The sequence below is a fragment of the Oncorhynchus kisutch genome, linkage group LG25 (assembly GCF_002021735.2).
Source record: "Oncorhynchus kisutch isolate 150728-3 linkage group LG25, Okis_V2, whole genome shotgun sequence".
Classification (NCBI taxonomy): Eukaryota; Metazoa; Chordata; class Actinopteri; order Salmoniformes; family Salmonidae; genus Oncorhynchus; species Oncorhynchus kisutch.
In genome coordinates this window covers 17102179-17124107 of record NC_034198.2, presented here as the reverse complement: position 1 = coordinate 17124107, position 21929 = coordinate 17102179, and the positions used below count along the sequence as shown (strand labels likewise).

Sequence of the window (21929 nt, the reverse complement as noted above, 5' to 3'; positions counted from 1 at the left end):
TGAGTTCATGAGTGCTCTGGAGCAGGTTTTCATCAAGGATCTCTCTGTACTTTGCTCCGTTCATCTTTCCCTCGATCCTGACTGGTCTCCCAGTCCCTGTCGCTGAAAAATATCCCCACAGCATGATTGCTGCCACCACCATGCTTCACTGTAGTGATGGTATTGGTCAGGTGATTAGCGGTGCCTGGTTTCCTCCAGATGTGACTCTTGTCATTCAGGCCAAAGAGTTCATTCTTGGTTTCATCAGACCAGATAATCTTATTTCTGGCTTTTTTGGCAAACTCTAAGCGGTCTGTCATGCGTTTTACTGTGGAGTGGCTTCTGTCTGGCCATTTTTTCTTACCCTTCCCCAGATCTTTGCCTCTACACAATCCAATTCCTTCGACCTCATGGCTTGGTCTTAGTTCTGATATGCACTGTCAACTGTGGGACTGTATATAGACAGGTGTGTGTGCCTCTCCAAATCATGTCCAATCAATTGAATTTACTACGGGTGGACTCCAATCAAGTTGTAGAAACATCTCAAGGATGATCAAAGGAAACAGGATGCACCTGAGCTCAATTTCGAGTCTCATAGTAAAGGGTCGGAATACTTATGTAAATAAGATATTTCTGTTTATTTTTAATACATTTGAAAAAACATTTGAAACCTGATTTCACTTTGTCATATAGACTTTGTGTATATATTGAGGGAAATGATTGATTTAATCAATTTTAGAATAAGGCTGTAATGTAACAAAAGGTGAAGGGGTCTGAATACTTTTCGAAGGCACTGTATTTACATCTGTGGCGGCATATTGTGTTATTTTATGTCTGGTTATGACACACACACAATTGTCAAAAACCCGCATTTATTCAAATTAGATTTTTCCCTGCCAAGCAGTTTCCTTTCATTTGAATGTTTTTTTTTTCTTACATCCTTTGTTATAAATGAATTCTTTAGTCATGTTTAAAAAAAAAATCATATTTTGAAATAACTTGTAGAAAATACACTTTATGACCCTGTTAAGAAGCATTATAACCATCATAGGCCAATCTGGCTTAGATTACTATCACGTACATGGCCTTATGTCAGCCGTCAGTCAAAAAGAGGGTGTCTTTGTCCCGCTCCTGATATTTGCTCCTGCATTCATCCCAGTCATCAGCAACAGAGCATTGGGGTAGGTGCATGTCTGACATCAATGTGTGTGCAATTACAATGAAAATGTAATATGGTAAATGTATATATTTAACATGGCATACCTGTCAACAGTATGTTTATGGTGTAATGGAGTGTTTTGCCTTGCTTTGTGGGTTTTGAAACTCTTATGTAGGTGTCATAACCAGCCATAAAATAACACAATATATGCCACAAGTGTTATGACCATATTACAGGTTATGTCCGCTGTATGACCATTATTACGCTGGGTGTCAAGGAAAGTGTTTTTTTTTAAGACACATTTTCTCCTCCGCCCCTGATTGCTTGTGTTGCCATAGGAATAGAACCGGCGTCCCCATTCAAGTCCGTTGTGGCATAATGGGTGGACTGGTGGCCATTGCCGAGTGAGCCCATGAGAGCGAAGCAGGAAGTAAAAGCAAGACGTGTGATAATGCGATGCACCTTAATATGTGCTGTGATTTGTTGATTCAACTGTATATACAAAAAGTACATTCCATTGCATTACTTGGGTTATCACTTGAATGAACATTCTACATTACCATGGAAGTTATTGCATCATAATACCAGGCAGCCATTGTGAGTTTACCAGTCAAATTGCCAGGGTTAGAGCTTCCATGCCTGTTTTATTCATTCTTTTCTATGTGTGCTGCTGCTAAAGGGAGAGGGGCATTGCCTAGGACAGTGTTTCCCAACTCCGTTCCTCGAGTACCCATAAGTACACCCGTAAGTACACACACACTGGACAAAAACACCCGTAAGTACACACACACTGGACAAAAACACCCGATTCAACTTGTCAAGGGTTTGATGATTAGTTGACAAGTAGAATCTGGTGAGCTTGTCCACAACATAAAAATTTACTATTTGGGGTCCCCGAGGACCAGAGTTGGGGGAAACACTGGCCTAGGCAACCGAAGACTACAAGGCTACAACACAGAGGAAAACAAAGTTTCATCATGTTAAGAGTCCATGTTACTGCAGAAACAGACCTCAGCCTGGCGGTCTGGTCTTCAGTCAGCTGTTCACTTCATTTATTTTATTTTATTTTATTTATTTTTTAACGGTTATTTTATTTTCAGGATGCTCTTCATCCATAACCGTCGGTTACACGATTATAGGGCAATTCTGCCGGCCTTAGTGTTTATTAGTTAGACGGCTCCTCTGTCACTGCTACCCAAATATTCCTGTCAGAGATACTTCAAGGTGAACTAAGGTTGTGAAACCCAGGAAGACAAAACAGTCAGTGAAATATGTCAATTTTGACACCTCGCTCCTCCTCTCCTCTCTCTAGTTCTGGGATCGAGTTGGTGAACGCTGCAGCCCTCCTCCTGCTCTTCACGCTGAGCTTCATGCTGATTGGTCGACAGCAGAGGCTGAGGAGGACTGAGATGGTGCACCGGCTCAACAGCATCATCAATCAGCTCAACGGTGAACGGAAGAGCAGAGATTGGGATGGAGGGAGGAGATATAGAGGAGATTAGTTGACATTAGGACAGTTAGAGGGAAAACATCGTGAAATAAACACTACTTTACTTGAGGTTGGCAAGTTTCCACTGTTTTTGTTTTGTGATCCGATCTTTTACCCTCCGCACTCTCTCCCTCCTCCAGACTACCTGTCGGGATGGGCAGATTTGGGTAATGGGGTGAGGTGGTCTCCCTCCCTCTACCCTGACCTGTACACCCCCTCCTCCCCCTCCTGGTCGCTCCACTGGGCCTACCGCGACTCCAAACTGGTCAACCTGCCTGTGTCCCTACTGGTGGAGGGAGACGTCATAGCACTACGGCCAGGAAAGGAGGCCTTCGCTTCCCTCAGAGGCATCAAGGTATGACGAGAGGGGTGAAGAGGGTGGAAAAAGAGGGATGGAGGGAGGAGAGGATGGGTAGAGAGAGACATCATAGCACTTAGACCGGGACAGGAGGGCTTTGCTTTCCTCAGACATCAGTCGTTTCTTTCTTCTTCTCCTGGCTCAGGAGTAGAAGAGATTGACTTCATCACTACTTGTATTTTGTGAGAGGTATTGACAAGCTGAATGCACCGAGCCATCTGTTTTAAACTAACACACAGCTCGGACTACCATGCATACCACACAAGACATGCCACCAGAGGTCTCTTCACAATCCCAGCACAGTACTACATAGAGCCATGACTACATGGAACTCTATTCCACGTCAGGCAACTCATGCAAGCAGTAAAATTAGATTTTTAAAAAACACATGAAAATACACCTTATGAACAGTGGGGACTGTGACGGACAGACACATGCATACACACACATTTTAATATGACCTTTATTTAACTAGGCAAGTGAGTTAAGATCAAATTCTTATTTACAATGACTGCCTACACATGATAACATAAACACACGTACACATGGATTTTGTATTGTAGATATGTGGTAGTAGAGTAGTGGCCTGAGGGCACACACTTAATGTGTTGTGAAATGTATTGTAATGTTTTAAAAAATTAACTGCCTTAATTTAGCTGGATCCCAGGAAATGGGGATCCATAATAAATACAAAATCAAGGATGAGATATGTGTATGTCTCTCACCTGTATTCACTCCCTGTGTCCTCTACATCTCCTTTCTCTAGGATGATGAGCACATAGTTCTGGAGCCAGGTGACCTTTTCCCACCTCTCTCCCCTCCTCCCTCCCCCCGGGGGGACCAGAAGAGGGTTCCCCAGAGCCCCCAGCAGCACCGCCTCTTCAGGGTGGTCCGCACCCCCATCCTCGACAGCGTCAGGTTGGTAATGCTTCCACTCAAGTCCACCTTTGAGGCTGGACCGTCTGACATACTTTGACTGGTGAGGTGAACGAGTTTGAGGTAACAGTTCACCACTAGCTAGTTTTGCGGAGGAGGAGGAGCCATCTTTCTCTCCGTCGTTGTCTCTTTGTTAGTGCTTTTATTTGGGTATTTTATGATGTGAAGCATTTTGTTATTTACTTTGAGAAGTGCTATACAAATGAAGTTTATTCTTATTTCGAGAAGGTCCAAAAATTGAACTCGAGTATAAAGTTTGCGCAAATCATGGCACTAGAGTCGAGGGAAGCCTGAAATGGTCACTTTTTAAGCAGTCTCCCATACCCAGATTAAGCCTACGCTTGAACTAAACATGCTTTTCTCTCCAGGATTAGGCTTGATCTGCATGGGTCCAGTAAACTGTCCCATAAAGTTATCTAAAATGACTGACACCCCTGGCTGAATTCCACTCTGTACTGTACAGGAACAGTCTTGACCTGGCTCTGTCTCGACCAATCACAGCCCTGGATAATGAGAGGTTCACCGTGCAGTCGATCATGGCCAAGTTCGCCTGCCCTATAGTACTGGTGAGAGACAAGCGTGCGCGCACACACACACACACACACACGCGGATGCACAGTTAATTCTCTACTGGATGCGGTCCCTCATATGTCACGCCTCTCATCCTATAGGTGGCGTTCTTGGTTGTGAATACGGTGCGGTATTTCTGCAACGCCCCCGGCCTCACTCCTGGGCGCTTCAACTTCATCCAGCTGCAGGTATGGAGACTCGACACATTTTCTTGGTCGTGCCTCTTCTCCTTATTTTTCATACATCATATGTCAGGGTAGGCTTAACCTGTGGGGACAGAATCTCATCCAGAGATGATGTGCAATAAGATATAGCAGATTCTCCTTATTGTAGTAAGTGTTTTGTGTGTTCCAGCTGATGGGAGTGCTGCCCATCCTTCCCCTGCTGTTTCCTGTCATGTGGGTGCTGGTCAATGCCTATGGAGAGGCTAGTGTCCTGGCTGAGTCCAGCAGAGCTTCTCCTACTGGCCTGGTGAGACACACACACACACTTGCGTGTGAGAGACAGAGAGGCTCCTGTGTGGTTTAACTAGCCTCTTCTCTCACCCCAGCTTGCTAAGTTCTCTGAGGACACTCTAAGCAGCTATACTGAAGCGGTGTCCTCCCAGGTATAAACTCTCAACTCTCAGCTCCCTCGCCCTCCCCCTGTCCTCACGCTGCCCGCTGCCCGCTCTCGCCACTGCACCGCCCACCATGAAACCCTGTACGCAGCTCACGCCCTCACGTATTTTCTTTTGTTGTTCGAGTTTAGTACTACAATCATGTATTTAGTTTTGCATTGTTTCTCTTATTTTGTTGATTTTCTTCATCTGGCATGACGATATCTTTTTATCAGTTCTATTTGTCAGCCAATCAGATCTTCCCTGATGGGAGGGCAAATTTGACTAATCTTGTTTTGGTAATTTGTCATCATACCATTTCTTCACCTGATCACGTAACGCTTCGACACCCACGAACCCCAGTCCCCACCAACCCCTGCTGCGCTACTGACATTGGCCCAGTCATGAGCTAACCCCCAGCCCCCTCCCCGCTAGAAGGGGAAGGGCTTGAGCTTGGTTCTGGATTGGCCCCTACCCTGAGCCTGTGACTGCCGACTTTGCCCGCCTGCTTGTAATGCATGATGGGAAAATCAGCCCCACTAGCTGTCTCCTTTTACTCTCAAAACACCCTCCTTTCCTCAAGTGCCTTACTTGATGAACACTAATCTGAAAACGACCTAATTGGTGGGCGCAATATGATTTCATAAGGAAAGGAGTTAAGAAAAGGAAGCATCTGAGAGTGTAAGGTCAGACTCAAGACATCTAAAGGACGTCTACCAATGCTGTGTTTTACTCGCATTGAGGTTCCAAAACCTCAAAGTTTGAGGTGTTCTTGAGATGATTAATTTTCCCACTTTGCCACTAGTATATAGCTAGTAGAATATATGCTGTAGAATAGATGCTACTGACCACAACCGAGCATAAAGGCTATTTCATGTGCTTCATTTAACCCTGCAGCCTGTAATTCTGCAGCCTGTAATTCTGCAGCCTGTAATTCTGCAGCCTGTAACCCTGCAGCCTGTAATTCTGCCGTCTTTAACCCGGCAGCCTGTAATTCTGCAGTCTGTCCTCCCATACTATGGTAGCAGCTCGACTCAATCGCCTTAGCAGCAAGTCTTGACTTTTCGAAGACATTATAGATTTCAATATGTCAATAGTGTTCATAGTCTTTGGAATTTCAGCAGGTATTTTGATTGAGGAGTGTAATGACAGTCTTCCTGCGTTTAATCTTCACCATTCATTTCGGATTGCGATCTACACAAGCAATGTTGAGGGTTGGGCACTCCTTTCAACATCAGACCAGTTTTGCGTTCTTATAATGTCTGACAAACGTAAAATTTAGTCAACTATGACTTGTTTATCTTTTTTTCCCAGTAGTGGGTGTAAATGTGATGAGGTGTAACTGTGTGTGTGCAGGAGATGCTGCGGTGTGTGTGGAGACACCTGGTGGGTGTGCTGAGGGGAGAATCCCAGACTCTCTGCTACACCTCCAGCCTGCTACACACACTCGGCTCTGTCACTGTAAGTACTAGTTTGTATGTGAGTGTGACTCACTCACACTCACTCACTCACTCACTCACACACACGGTGTTGTATTGACAATTCATGGTATATTATCCTGCCTAACCCCAGTCCGGAGACAGTGTTGTTCTTCAGTGTGTGTGTATAACAGTGTTCATTTTGGCACTCTTTTTATAATTATTTTGTCTATTTAGTTTAGTAAAAAAAAAATTCAGAGGGGGTTATAGGTACGAAAACAATCAAATAAATGTTTCCTACCCTGCCGACATATTTTTCTCCGTAACATCCTATTGCGAGTGCTTCAGCGATCTAAGGCACTGCATCGCAGTGCTATCTGCGTTACTACAGATCCTGGTTCGATACAGGGCTGTGTCGCAGCAGGTCGCGTCTGGGAGACCCATGAGGCGAAGCACAATTGGCCCAGCGTTGTCCGGGTTAGGGGAGTGTTTGGTCGGCCGGGATGCCCTTGTCCCATCGCGCTCTAGCGACTCCTGTGGCACGCCGGGTGCATGCACGCTGACAACGGTCACCAGGTCTACAGTGTTTCCTCTGACACATTGGTGCACCTGGCTTCCGGGTTAAGTGTGCAGTGTGTCAAGAAGCAGTGTTGCTTGGCGGGGTTGTATTTCAGAGGATGCAGGACCTTCGCCTCTCCCGAGTCCGTACTGGAGTTGCATCAATGGGACAAGACAACCAATTGAATGTGACGAAATTGGGGAGAAAAATATCGTATCGGATTCTCTTCACAACAGCCAAATTGGCAGAAGAACACATTACTCTGCAGCTGATAAAAAATCACACCCTGTGACAGGGCTCCAAACTAACATGTTCTCTTGGTGACACTGTTGCCACTGACTTTTTCAGTTGGTGTCACCAGCCCATGATTTGGTCCCACCAATTATTTTCTGTGGTGTCACACAATATATATATATATTTTTTAATCACCTCAATAAAGTCATTCATAGTGCTTTTGACTATGTAATAGACTACTGAGATGGTATGCTTTTCAATAAATATATTTTCATCTGACATGTCCAAACAGCATAACCCAGCATGTTTTGATGTACGACCTAATCCAGTGATTGTCATGAATTGTTGGTTGAAAAGGTATTGTTATATTAGAATTTTAAAATAGGGTTCCAGAATTTTATGAATTTTGTTCAATGGAGATGAATTTGCTTCCAGCTTTATCAGGGTTTGCATTAGGAAAATGTGGCGCGGGACTTTTGACCAGGAACATTTGAACTTACCCGGGCCGATAGACATTGGGTGTGTAACCTGATTTGGCCCTCTACCCATGGTGCTCAGAATGACAGAACATTACCAAATTCTGATGTGCACTTTAAAGATGTTATATTAACTGTCCACATTTACTTTTCCTCAGCCAACGAGACAAGTAACAAACAGCAAAATACCTAGCCTGTCAATCTACTGTTCACCCATAGTAGAAAAGTTGACCTATTCTATTGGTCAGCATGTCGAGAAAGAAATAGCCTATTCCAAACAGACTCTGGGACAGTTGTGGGAGGACAGATCCCAAATTCAACCAGTAGGCCTAAGCTACATTTAAAAAAAGGTAAGTGCAACAGATCAGAACATTTAGCTTAAAGTGTTGGAAGTATTATCTCTTGGCATTCTATGCACAGCAATGCGCGCAAGGCATTAGGCTACTCGTGAATGTTCATTCCTTAATATAATTAGTGGGAAACAACATTGTCAGAAGGCACATGACAGCGTTTTCATGTGACAGACATATCTGTTAGAAATTTAGAAAGACTAGATCTGATAGGCAACTTTGAAGCATGGTAAGACATGCCTCATAATATGTATTAAAACGTTCAGGTTTCAAACAGCTCTCGCCTTGTTTGACAGATTTTCCATTCAAATGCTCTTATCTGTAAAAAAAAAAATATATATATATATATATATATATATATATATATATATATATATATATATATATATATATATATATATATATATATATATATATATTGATTGATTGATTGATTGAACCTTTTATTTAACTAGGCAAGTCCGTTAAGAACAAATTCTTATTTACAATGACGGCCTCCCCCCGCCAAACCCTAACCCGGACGACACTGGGCCAATTGTGCGCCGCCCTATGGGACTCCCAATCACGGCAGGTTGTGATACAGCCTTGAATCGAACCAGGGTCTGTAGTGATGCCTCTAGCACAGAGATTCGGTGCCTTAGACTGTTGCACCACTCGGGAGCCCCATCTGAATGCTGTATGCGCACAAATAAGATAAATAACGAATATACTGTACACGTGCCAATTTAATTCTACCTAATTATGCAGATTAACTTATAGACCGATAAGTTTGACCAGTCAAATGTATTTACAAAGACCGGTATTTCCATCAATGAATAGGCTAAAAAAGCATTATTTTGCGATGGGATTTTTCCTTCTCCCCGACAATTGGCTGGCTGCGATTTTATGTATTGTCTTCTCAACAAAATAAATATTGGCCAAAAGCCGGCTATTTCGGGCTAAGGGAACCCTGATCTTTATGTGCACTAATATCAAAGGCAAAATTATTTTGGGGCTAATCCCCCCCCCCCCCCCAAAAAAAGCCGTTAAATGTTATACAATCACAAGCCTTTTTTTATTTTTTTATCTCTGGGAGAGTGGCTCGCTCATCACAGCAGCAGGTCCCAGCGAAACAGGCCCATGGGCTGGGAAGACACTTTCATTACAGGAGTCATGAAGATGATGCACTTTTCTGTTTGACCAAATCAAGTTTTGAAACATTTGAGTGAGGTGACCATTATAATGAATGTTCAGATCGCACTGATGAGACTAAATAAATAGTTTTACTCGTACAGCCAAGTCAAAAGGTCACAAAATGCTACTAAAGGGTCATAGTCTGGAGCCCTGCCCTTTTGACATGCTGTAGCTATATTATAATCAAAGTTTTGTCGTAAGTAGTCAAATTCCTTGTGACTGTCTAGTCACGGTAACTAAGCTTCTCCAAATTAGTAGCCTAAACGTTTTGTAAAATAAACATTTTGACTCTAGGGGCTGGTGATCACTAATGGTTGGTCACAGGCAGAAAATGTAAGATATCCTCACGATCTGTGGAGTCCCGTCTTTTAGTGAGCATCAACGTATTTTGTTTATGCTCCACAACGTTAACTGGAATGTAGTTAGCGGCCATCTTGAAATGAGGTCATCGGCTTGGAGAAGAAGTATTTGATACCCTGCCGATTTTGCAGGTTTTCCCACTTAAAGCATGTAGAGGTATGTAATTTTTATCATGGGTACACTTCAACTGTGAGAGGCGGAATCTAAAAATCCAGAAAATCACATTGTATGATTTTTAAGTAATTAATTTGCATTTTACGATATGCCAAGGCAGGATACTCTGAGCGCAGCCCAATCCAGAAATCTGGCAGTGGCTTCTGATTAAATTAAATTTTTACAGAACGGCTTGTTGTAATTTCGATGAGGGTCTCTTGTTCAGATATTGGTAAGTGGACTGGAGGCAGGTCATGAAAGGGATAACTCACTCAGGTGCTTCGCTATATCACATTTGACATTGTCCGTAAGCTTGAGTTCATTTGCACACAAAAAAAACATACAATGATGGAAAGACCTGTGTGTTGTCCTTGTTAATGCAGACAGAGAAGAGCTCCAACTTCTTAATCAAAGGCTCAATTTTGTCCCCGCACATTGAATATAGTGGTGGAGAGTTCCTGTAATCCTAGATTCAGATCATTCAGGTGAGAAAAAACATCACCCAGATAGGCCAGTCGTGTGAGAAACTCATCATCATGCAAGTGGTCAGACAAGTGAAAATGATGGTCAGTAAGAACTTTAAGCTCGACTCTCAATTTTAAAAAAAGAAGTCGATACTTTGCCCCTTGATAACCAGCGCACTTCTTTCTGTATGTTGTAAAAGTGTTACATGGTCGCTGCACATATCATTGCATAGTGTAGAAAATACATGAGAGTTCACAGGCCTTGCTTTAACAAAGTGAACCATTTTCACTGTAGTGTCCAAAACGTCTTTCAAGCTCTCAGGCATTCCCTTGGCAGCAAGAGCCTCTCGGTGGATGCTGCAGTGTACCCAAGTAGCGTCGGGAGCAACTGCTTGCACACACGTTACCACTCCACTATGTCTCCCTGTTTTGGCTTTTGCGCCATCAATACAGATACCAACACATCTTGACCACCAAAGTCCATTGGATGTCACAAAGCTGTCCAGTACATTAAAAATATCCTCTCCTGTTCTCGTTTCCAGAAGAGGATGTCTTCCTTAATTGACCCCCATAAACGTAATGGATATCAGGAGCTGTGCCCGGCTGCCACGTCTGTTGACTCATCCAGCTGTACCGCATAGAATTCACTGGCTTGTAGGCGAAGCAGTAATTGTTTCAAATCATCTCCTGCCATGTCACTGATGTGTCGTGAAATAGTGTTGTTTGATGAAGTCATTGTCTGTATAGTTTTTTTGGCCTTTTGCCCAGCATCGTCCCAGCTATATCCGCGGCAGCAGGAAGAACTAAGTCCTCCACAATAGTATGGGACTTGCTTGTCTTAGCCACTCGGTAGCACACTGTTTTTTGTCCATTTTAAAATAACATCAAATTGATCAGAAATACAGTGTAGATATGGTTAATGTGGTAAATGACTATTGTAGTTGGAAACAGCAGATTTTAAAAATATATATATATAATAGTAATTATGGAATATCTACATAAGAGTACAGAGGCCAATTATCAGCAACCATCACTCATGTGTTCCAATGGCACGTTGTGTTAGCTAATTGATCATTAGAAAAACATTTTGCAATTATGTTAACACGGCTGAAAACTGTTGTCCTGAATAAAGAAGCAATGAAACTGGCCTTCTTTAGACTAGTTGAGTATCTGGAGCATCAGCAATTGTGTGTTCGATGACAGGCTCAAAATGTCCAGAAACAAAGAACTTTCTTCTGAAACTCGTCAGCCTGTTCTTGTTCTGAGAAATGAAGGCTATTCCATGTGAGAAATTGCCAAGAAACTGAACATCTGGTACAACACTGTGTACTACTACCTTCACAGAACAGCGCAAACTGGCTCTAACCAGAATAGAAAGAGGAGTTCGAGGCCCCGGTGCACAACTGAGCAAGATGACAAGTACATTAGTGTCTAGTTTGAGAAACGGACTGTCTCAAAAGTTCTCACCTGGCAGCTTCATTAAATAGTACCCGCAATACACCAGTCTCAATGTCAACAGTGAAGAGGCGACTCCGGGATGCTGGCCTTCTAGGCATATCTCAGACTGGCTAATAAGCCATATCTCAGACTGGCTAATAAGAATAAAAGATTAAGATGTGCAAAAGAGCACAGACACTGGACAGACGAACTCTGCCTAGAAGGCCAGCATCCCAGAGTCGCCGCTTCACTGTTGACATTGAGACTGGTGTTTTGCGGGTACTATTTTATGAAGCTGCCAGTTGAGGACTGTTATCGTCCTGTCAATTGCCACTGCAATGCAGGTGTTTGATGAATATTTTCGCCGTCGAAAGGATCACGGGTATAACTCTTATCTCTCTCTCTCTCGCCAGGTGTTGTGTTGTGTGGACAAACAGGGTGTATTATCCTGGCCTAACCCCAGTCCAGAGACCGTGTTGTTCTTCAGTGGTCGCGTGGAGCCGCCTCACAACGACAGTCAGCAAGACCTGCGAGATGACCTGTCTGTCAACTCCTTCTGCCGCATGGAGACCGACGATGACCGTGACGAGGTGCGTGTTTGTGTTTTGAGTAGACAAGGTGGTGTGTATTTGGGGTGGAGGGGTGGGGGGGGTAATACATCTGTAGATTGCTACTTTTTCATCAACTGCTCTTCATCTTCTCCTGTTCTTGCCCACTAAAATCAGATGTATCGTTCGGTTACCTATAAGGGCTCTTATTGTCTACGAGTTCCTGTAAGTGACATTTTAAACCTGTAGTACTAGAATATAGAATGTCAATGATGATAGAATTGCTCTCTTTTTTAGTATCTAGTTTCCATTGTCTTCCGTCAGATGGAGTCGTTCTAACGCGACACGACCGTCGCGTTATCTGACGTGAGACCATGATCTAGTTCCTTTAAAGCATCTGAGGTAGTGACTGAGACACGTTTTGACAGTTGATAGAATCTTTTCAGTGATTGAAAGTCTGATTTGGCTGGTCATCCTATCTGTCAGACCCAGGAGGGGGAGGCTCTGCTGTGTATGCCAGTGATGGATGGGATGGGGGGCGGGCATGAGCCCAGTGAGACTTCACATGACACCGGCCGTTCCGAAGACACAGTTCAGCCTCGGCGGCAGGCGCAGGAGACACGCACCAAACACCCCTCAGGATCTAATGTCAGCTTCAGCCACAACACCGAGGGAGGGGACCAGGGCCCTGAACAGGTAAGGCGCGCGTTCACACAAACACAATATATCAATCTCTTGTCATCACTATCTTACTGCACAGCATTCATTCCCCTCCTTTTTCCCATGTCTCTCTCTCGCCACCCCTCTCTCAGGACATGGTGGGTTGCTGTGACAACGACGCGGAGGACTACGTGTGTGACTACCACCTGGAGATGCTGAGTTTGTCTCAGGACCAGCAGAACCCGGTGAGTATCCAGTTCGACGAGCAGGGCTGGCAGTGCCACCTGCCCAGCCTCAAGCCCCTGGGCCTCAACATCCTGCTCAACCTGTGTAACGCCAGCGTCACCCAGCAGCTCTGCCGCTTCTCCGACCACCTCAGTAACCTGGCGCTGCAGGAAAGCCACGGGGCCGTGCTGCCCGTCCACGTGCCCTGGGGACTGTGTGAGCTGTCCAGGCTTATAGGTGAGGATGAGGAAGGGAAGAGATGCACACCTACACACGCATGCATGCATACACACACTGACCCTTTCTATTCCACTCTTTTTCTTCTCGTGTGTTTCTCAGGGTTCACTCCCGGGGCGAGGGAGCTGTTCAAACAGGAGAACCACCTAGCTCTGTACCAGCTGCCCTGTGGGGAGAAGGCCAAGGAGTCTGTCCCTCGACGCCAACACAACTTCACCAAGAGACAACCTCCCATCAGCCACCTCATCTCCCTCTTCATCAGAGACTCCTCTTCCAGTGAGAATAGCTAGCGAATCTCTATAGCTCTTTTATTCTTTGTCTTTCTTCCCTCTCGCTCACTTTCACTCCATCTCTCTCGCTCTCTCCGTCTCTTACCCTCTTCTTTAGCCTTGACCTCTTTCTTGGAATTGTTTTGTTGCACCTCTGTGACCCCTGACCTCTCACCCCTAGATAACGTCCAGATGTTGTCTCACGGCTCAGCTGACCTCATCCTGGAGGCCTGCACTGACGTCTGGGATGGATCTGACATCTATCCCCTCTCTGGCTCCGACAGGTCAGAGCAGCCTGAGGACAACCTTATAGCAGCCTGATGACAACCTTATTGCAGCCTTATGTAGTCTTATCACAGCCTTATCACAGCCTTATGTAGTCTTATCACAGCCTTATAGCAACCTTATGTAGTCTTATCACAGCCTTATTGCAGCCTTATGTAGTCTTATCACAGCCTTATCACAGCCTTATGTAGTCTTATCACAGCCTTATCGCAGCCTTATGTAGTCTTATCACAGCCTTATCACAGCCTTATCACAGCCTTATCGCAGCCTTATGTAGTCTTATCACAGTCTTATTGCAGCCTTATGTAGTCTTATCACAGTCTTATTGCAGCCTTATGTAGTCTTATCACAGTCTTATTGCAGCCTTATGTAGTCTTATCACAGCCTTATTGCAGCCTTATGTAGTCTTATCACAGTCTTATTGCAGCCTTATGTAGTCTTATCACAGTCTTATTGCAGCCTTATGTAGTCTTATCGCAGCCTTATAATAACCTAATGAGCAGACCCGGCACCAGGATAACGTGGCTAAGGGGGCTGTTGAAATCAGTGACTGGGCACAATTTTGGGGGGTTCTTGCATTGGAATTATATAGAATTCTGCTTATACCACAATAAACATAAAGGCCTTCATGCATTATTCACTCTTTATATGGCTACCCCCCTACAGGAAGAAAGTTCTGGACTTCTACCAGCGTGCCTGTCTGTCGGGCTACTGCTCTGCCTTTGCCTACAAGCCCATGCAGGTGTCCCTGTCCAACCAGCTCAATGGGAAATGTGTGGAGCTAGCCCCCGGACCCAACCTCTTCTCTGGGGTAGAACTGCCCTCCACCACCCCTATCAAATACGACTCCCGCAGGAACTCCTGGAGCTCTGATGGTAAGGGAGGAGTTCAGAGGGTGGGACGAGGGGAGAGGGTGGGAAGAGAGGATAATGCAGCTACACTTACAATGTGTTTGTGTTGTACCTTAGTGTGACTTTTGCTTATATTTATTTTCATGTCTTGTCCCCCTCCTTTCTCTCTCTCTCCCCTGACATCTCTCCATAGAGGGTATAGGAGAAGGTGTGGAGAAGGATGACTGTGTTCAGGCTCTGAGTGGTCAGATCTTCATGGGAATGGTGTCCTCCCAGTTCCAGGCTCGTCTGGACACCGTCAGGCTCATAGACGCTCTGGTCACCGCCTGCATACGCTTCGTCTACTTCTCCATGGAGGACGAACTACGCAGCAAGGTCTGTGTGTTTGCTGAGATGTTTGTGGTGGTGACGATGTGGTGCAGTACGGTGTGTTTTCTGAGATGTTTGTGACGGTAAAGCTGATGACAATGGTGACAATCTGCCTGTCTGTCTGTTTCTCCTGTGTATGTGTAAGGTGTTTGCAGAGAAGATGGGCCTGGAGACAGGGTGGAACTGTCACATCTCTCTGACCCCAAACAGGGACAGTCCCTGTGACGGTGCCCCCAACAGCCCAGGCCAGGACTCCCTACATGATGACCTGCACCAAGACTCCCGAGATGAGGCAGAGGGGCCGTTGTTACCAGAGGAGGAGACTGCTGATGTTCCCAGCTTCCTGGAGGACTGCAACAGAGTACAGGACAAATACTGTTTGTCTTTCCTTCTCTTTTCTTCTCGTTTTCTCTTCTCAACTGTGACTTACACCTGTTTCTTGCTAACCCTTCTCGTTCTCTCTAGGCGAAGCTACCTCGTGGTATCCACCAGGTTCGTCCTCACCTGAAGAACATTGACAACGTGCCTCTGCTGGTGCCTCTCTTCACCGACTGTACCCCAGAGAGTGAGTCAGAACATATTACAGTTCACTTCACGTACATGAATCAACCTTTTCTGCTTTAGACTATGCTTAGTATTTGGTACAAAGACATTACTATGTTTTTAATATACAAATCAATTGATCATGGTATTTAAGTTTATTTTATCTCAAGATTTGCAATGTAGCTATGCTTGTTACAGCTACACTGAACAAAAATATGCATGTAAAGTGTTGATCCCATGCTTCATGAGCTGAAATAAAAGATCCCCGAAATTTTCCGTAAGCACAAAAAGCCTATTTCTCCGATTTGTTTTTGCACACATTTGTTTACGTCTCTGAGTGAGCATGTCTCCTTGGCCAAGGTAATCCATCCACCTGACAGGTGTGGCATATCAAGAACCTGATTAAACGGCATGATCATTACACGGGTGCACCTTGTGCTGGGGACAATAAAAGGTCACTCTAAAATATGCAGCTTTGTCACACAATGCCACAGATGTCTCAAGTTTTGAGGGAGTGTGCTATTGGCATGCTGACTGCAGTAATGTTCACCAGAGCTGTTGCCTGAGAATTTTATGTTAATTTATCTACCATAAGCCGCCTCAACATTGTTTTAGAGACTTTGGCAATACGTCCAACCGGCCTCACAACCGCAGACCACGTTTATGACAACTTGTGGGCGAGCAGATTGCTGATGTCAACAGAGTGCCCCATGGTGGAATTATGTTATGGGCAGGCTAACACAATTGCATTTTACTGATGGCAATTTGAATGCACAGAGATACCGTGATGAGATCCTGAGGCCCATTGTCGAGCCATTCATCCACCACCATCACCTCATGTTTCAGCATGATAATGCACAACCATGTCACAAGGATCTGAACACAACTCCAGGAAGCTGAACATTTCCCAGTTCTTCCATAGCCTGCATGCTAAACCAGACATGTCACCCATTGAGCATGTTTGGGATACTCTGGATTGACGTGTACGACCGCGTTCCAGTTCCCGCCAATTTCCAGCAACTTGGCACAGCCCTTGAAGAGGAGTGGGGTAAATTCAACAGGCCACACTCAACAGCCTGATCAACTCAATGCGAAGGATGAGGCAAATGGCGGTCAAACGAAATTCTGACTGGTTTTCTGATCCACGACCCTACCTTCTGTATTCCCAGTAATGTGAAATCCATATATCAGGGCCTAATGAATTTATTTAAGTTGACTGATTCCCGTATTTGAACTGTAACTCAGTAAAATCTTTGAAATTGTTAGGTTCATATTTTTGCTCATTGTACGTGTGAGATTGTTCTGAATCTTTTTTTGTGTGTGTAGCTATGTGTGAGATGATAAAGATCATGCAGGAGAACAGAGAGGTGACGTGCTGCCTGGGGAGCTCTGCCAACTTCCGCAACAGCTGCCTCTTCCTACAGAGCGACCTCAGGTACACGTGAAACAAACGCATGTCACAAACACGGCAGCTATTGCCTAGTTAATTTATAAATAGTCTAAGATGTGCGTCCATACATTCACTTACAACCTGATAACACAACTGCTTCAGGCCTTAATGAAATTATGAAGTCACAATACCGTTCCTCATAAACAAAGATGAATAACAACAAAACCTCCTGTCCTTCCCCCAGCATCGCCCTGGACCCCCTGTACCCGTCGCGGTGTTCGTGGGAGACGTTCGGCTACGCGACAGGAGCAGGCCTGAACGGGGAGGTGGAGGGTCTGTCTCCCCTCAGTCTCTCTGGTCAACTCAACACCCTGGCCTGTTCTGTCACCTTCCACCAGGGGGAGTCGGTCAGCATGGTCAAACTCATAGAACAGGTGAGACACGTACACTTGCACACGCACACAGAGATACAATATATTTATTTTACGTGTATTATTCCCTTCAAGGCGCGTCACACTACGTACGGTATCCGCAAGAGCTTCCTGTTCCTATTGCAGTGTCAGCTGACCCTGGTCCTCATCCAGGTGAGAGAGAGAACATGACTGTCCTTAGCCTCGCATTCTTGAAATACTAATGCTCTTTTTATCACCCCAGTTTCTCATACCAGCCTATTTATTTTTTCTATCATAAAAGAGCTGAGAGCTGAACATTTTCTGAAAGTATTGTTTGTTTCCCTGCCGTTGTGTAGTTTCTGGCCTGCCTCGCCCAGCTCCCACCTCCCATGAACATCACTGATATCCTCTGGCTGTCCTGCTTCAGCTGTCCACTGCTCAGGTATCACTGCTACTAACCATATGGGTTTCAAACTCAAATGTTATATAGTCGAACAGCATTACACATGATAACTATGTGTGTTGTGTTGGCAGTGTGTCGTTCTTAGGAAAGCCACCAGAAAGTTCTGTGATGAACGTGGCCACGGGGAAGAACCAAGATGCCATCCCCAGAAAGGTACGTGTTGTACTTTACCCACACCGGCCCGGTTTTAGACATATTACTGTACACTAGACCAGTTCCTGGAGAGCTACTGTCCTGTAGGTTTTCACTCTGACCCTGTTCCTGGAGAGTTACCGTCCTGTAGGTTTTCACTCTGACCCTGTTCCTGGAGAGTTACCGTCCTGTAGGTTTTCACTCTGACCCTGTTCCTGGAGAGCTCCCCTCCTGTAGGTTTTCACTCTGACCCTGTTCCTGGGTCGGAGTGAAAACCTACAGGAGGGGAGCTCTCCAGGAACAGGGTCGGAGTGAAAACCTACAGGAGGGGAGCTCTCCAGGAACAGGGTCGGAGTGAAAACCTACAGGAACAGGGTCGGAGAGCCCTGCTTTAGACTATGCTAAGTTTATATTAATTTTCATGATTGGCCAACTCCAAATATGCTCCCTTCACCTCTTCTCGTTCTGAATCAGATGTTTATCTATCAGATGTGTTATCTATCTTAATCATGACATGTGTACCATGGCATTCCTTTTAACATTTAGATTTGTGTATATCTACTTCCTGCAGACGCAGAACTACTTCCTGGGTTGTTTCCTTTTGAGGTTTGGCCTGACTGTGTGTGCCTACCTCCTGGGCTTTGGCTTCACGCTGCACGAGGTCTGCCTGAGGGCCAACAACCTGACCATGGCAGAGAACACCACCATCAGCTGTAGTGATATCCTCAGGGTCAGTTCGGCTCAGGACGCTCCCCATTGGTTCAGGGAGCTGTCCAACGGCCTGCTGCTCACTCAGAAAGTCATGGCTGGGTTCCTGGCCCTGCACACAGGTAGGAGGAGCTTTCTTTTTTGGGGGGGTGGGGGGGTATTCAATTGTTAGTTACTATCTTGTCTCATCACGACAACTCCCGTACGGGCTCGGGAGAGACGAAGGTCGAAAGCCATGCGTCCCCCGAAACACAACCCAACCAAGCCGCACTGCTTCTTAACACAGCGTGGATCCAACCCGAAAGCCGACCGCACCAATGTGTCGCAGGAAACACCGTGCACCTGGCGACCTGGTTAGCATGTACTGCGCCCGGCCCGCCACAGGAGTCGCTAGTGCGCGATGAGACAAGAAAATCCCTACCGGCCAAACCCTCCCTAACCCGGACGACGCTTGGCCAATTGTGCGTCGCCCCATGGACCTCCCGGTCACGGCCGGCTGCGACAGAGCCTGGGCTCGAACACAGAGTCTCTGGTGGCACAGCCTTAGACCACTGCGCCACCCGGGAGGCAGGAGGAGCTTTCTGTGTCACTCTCACCCCTGCATCTATCAATTCCAGGTGTATCCCAAATAGCACCTTATTTCCTATATAGTGCACTACTTTTGACCAGGGCCCTATATAGAGAGCCAAGATTCATGTCTTTATCTTTACGTTTTCTTTTCATTCCATTTCTCTCGCCCTCCTTTCCCAGTGGTCATCTCTCTGAGCTATGTCCATCGCTCTCAGCCGCTGTGGAAGAAGAACCCCTTCAGCAACACCTGGTGGTGCCTCACTGTCCCCGTTGTGTAAGTGTGTGTGTGTTTCTGTTTGTGTGTGTGCGCGTGTAGCCTAACTGTTTCTGACAAGTATTAAAAGGCAGCTGCAATAGAGAAGTTTCAGCTTTTTTTGGCATCAACTGATACTCTTTTCTCACTCTTTTGGTCTTCCCCGTCCTTCCTCCCCACCTCCAGTCTGCTGGGTCAGTTGGTGCAGGCCACGGTGGACTACCAGCTGTGGCAGGACCGGTTGGCACATTTGACCTTTGACCTGAAGGACATCCCCATGCTGGCCTGGCTATTTGTCTCCCTGTCCTCCCTGGTGGTGGTGCTGCTCAATGAGGCTGTCAAACTACACGAGATACGGTAAGATGGAGGAGGGGGAGGGGAGGAGAGAAGTAGGAAGGGGAAAGGATGAGTCTATTTTTTTATTTAGCCTTTATTTAACTATGCAAGTAGAGTAGGAGTGGTATGATGAGAGGGAGAGAAAGGCAGAAGATTGCGGATGACCGAATGGTTGAGAGAAGAGGATGAGAGAAGAGGATTAGAGAAGGGATAGTCATGTGGGGCGAAAAACTGTTCTTATGTGTTGATCGGTCCATTCCATCTGTCTGCAGGGTGAGGGTTCGCTACCAGAAGAGACAGAAGCTACAGTTTGAGACCAAACTGGGGATGAACTCTCCCTTCTGATTGGCTCAGACAATGAACAGAGGGGCGTGGCAATACATGCTGGGAACCAATCAGCCCTCGAAGTTGGTTCTAACTGCTGACACTGCGTCAGATCGTTTCTCATCCCTCTTGTTTGTTAGGATTGGAGAAAGGATAATATGATCCTAGATCTGTGGTTGAGGGGAACTTCTACCTCAAGCTCATAATCGCACTCCTCCTCAGTGCCCATTGACCTAAACCCAGGAGCACTCAACCCACCTCAGCCCGAAAGCACTGGCTCCTAGCAGGTAGCGCTAACCTCAACCAAACTGCTACACATGCTGGGTGGTTTATCACTGCGATAATCCAATTTTTTCTTGGGGTGGGGGGGATCCTTGTTTAAATTGTATTATGGTATAATAGTTTTTTTTATATAAAAGAAAGATCCCAAAGCATTTTTTTTTTTACTTTTAAAAGAAAGGCAAACAAAAACTGAGAAGTATTTATAATATTGTGGAATGTTATTGAAGGCCTGGGGAATGATTTACTGTAGTTCCTGCTTAGGGAACCTGCTTAGGGATGGGGGGTATGCTCACTGTTCTATGATAATGTCTCTCACTGTATCACATAGGGGTTATCACACTTCAGCATGTTCCTCCTTTCTTTTGCCCCAATACCAGACAGGGTTTCCCCCAGGATTTTTTTCAGCAGCGGTGGCTAAGTAAACGTGGGGGGCTAGTTGGCGTGGCCAATGTGGTGGATTTAGAGGCCCTCCTCTTGGCCGCAGAGGCAACATTTAGCGGTTTTAAAGCAAATTTCCTGCAATTTTGCCATGGGGCAGAGAGAACATTTGACAGTTTTAAAGATAATTTCCTATGGCTCATGCCATGTTCTTACGCTATCTGAGTGACTCAGAACTATAACAAAATCAAAGCCATGACATTTTGGGAATTTTATATTCTAGTTTTATTTTGGTGATTGTTAGTACTCAAAGATGATCTAAGTAAAACAAAAATATTGCTCCATTATCTTTTCTACGTACATTATATATGGTTTTAATCGTTTAAGTTTACACTGAAAATATTTTATCATCCCAAAAATGATGATACACTACCGTTCAAAAGTTTGGGGTCACTTGTTTTTGTTTTTGAAAGAAAATCACAAAATAAATCCATTTAAAAAGAACATGAAATTGATCAGAAATACAGTGTAGACATTGTTAATGTTGTAAATGACTAGTGTAGCTGGAAACTGCCATTTTTTTCAAATGGAATATCTACATAGGCGTACAGAGGCCCATTATCAGCAACCATCACTCCTGTGTTCCAATGGCACGTTATGTTAGCTAATCCAAGTTTATCATTTTAAAAGGCTAATTGATCATTAGAAAACCCTTTTGCAATTATGTTAGCACAGCTGAAAACTGTCGTTCTGATTAAAGCAATAAAACTGGCCTTTAGACTAGTTGAGTATCTGGAGCATCAGCATTTGTGGGTTCGATTACAGGCTCAAAATGACCAGAAACAAAGAACTTTCTTCTGAAACTCGTCAGTCTATTCTTGTAATGAGAAATGAAGGCTATTCCATGCGCGAAATTGCCAAGAAACTGAAGATCTGGTACAACTCTGTGTACTACTCCCTTCACAGAACAGCGCAAACTGGCTCTAACCAGAATAGAAAGA

The 21929-nt window shown here is 45.1% G+C and overlaps 1 protein-coding gene across 5 annotated transcripts in view; it reads left to right on the top strand.

Annotated features, from left to right (window-relative positions):
- The window catches only part of LOC109870480 (transmembrane protein 94-like), a 30132-nt gene extending 8693 nt beyond the window's left edge, over positions 1-21439 (top strand). For 2 of the 5 annotated variants that reach the window (XM_020460999.2, XM_031804787.1), the window contains exons 5-30: positions 2451-2587; positions 2768-2982; positions 3752-3903; positions 4385-4487; positions 4593-4679; positions 4846-4962; positions 5042-5098; positions 6446-6550; positions 12127-12303; positions 12748-12957; positions 13074-13383; positions 13486-13659; positions 13834-13936; positions 14604-14812; positions 14982-15163; positions 15303-15518; positions 15623-15722; positions 17027-17135; positions 17335-17524; positions 17597-17674; positions 17839-17924; positions 18017-18098; positions 18649-18907; positions 19536-19629; positions 19795-19965; positions 20217-20289. In XM_020460999.2, the coding sequence (XP_020316588.1) occupies positions 2451-2587; positions 2768-2982; positions 3752-3903; positions 4385-4487; positions 4593-4679; positions 4846-4962; positions 5042-5098; positions 6446-6550; positions 12127-12303; positions 12748-12957; positions 13074-13383; positions 13486-13659; positions 13834-13936; positions 14604-14812; positions 14982-15163; positions 15303-15518; positions 15623-15722; positions 17027-17135; positions 17335-17524; positions 17597-17674; positions 17839-17924; positions 18017-18098; positions 18649-18907; positions 19536-19629; positions 19795-19965; positions 20217-20289 (3796 nt within the window). Of the gene's footprint in view, positions 1-2450; positions 2588-2767; positions 2983-3751; positions 3904-4384; positions 4488-4592; positions 4680-4845; positions 4963-5041; positions 5099-6445; positions 6551-12126; positions 12304-12747; positions 12958-13073; positions 13384-13485; positions 13660-13833; positions 13937-14603; positions 14813-14981; positions 15164-15302; positions 15519-15622; positions 15723-17026; positions 17136-17334; positions 17525-17596; positions 17675-17838; positions 17925-18016; positions 18099-18648; positions 18908-19535; positions 19630-19794; positions 19966-20216 lie in introns of all 5 variants that reach the window. The other 3 variants (XM_031804788.1, XM_020460998.2, XM_020461000.2) reach the window with 3 other exon arrangements.
- The last annotated feature ends 490 nt before the right edge of the window (positions 21440-21929 follow it).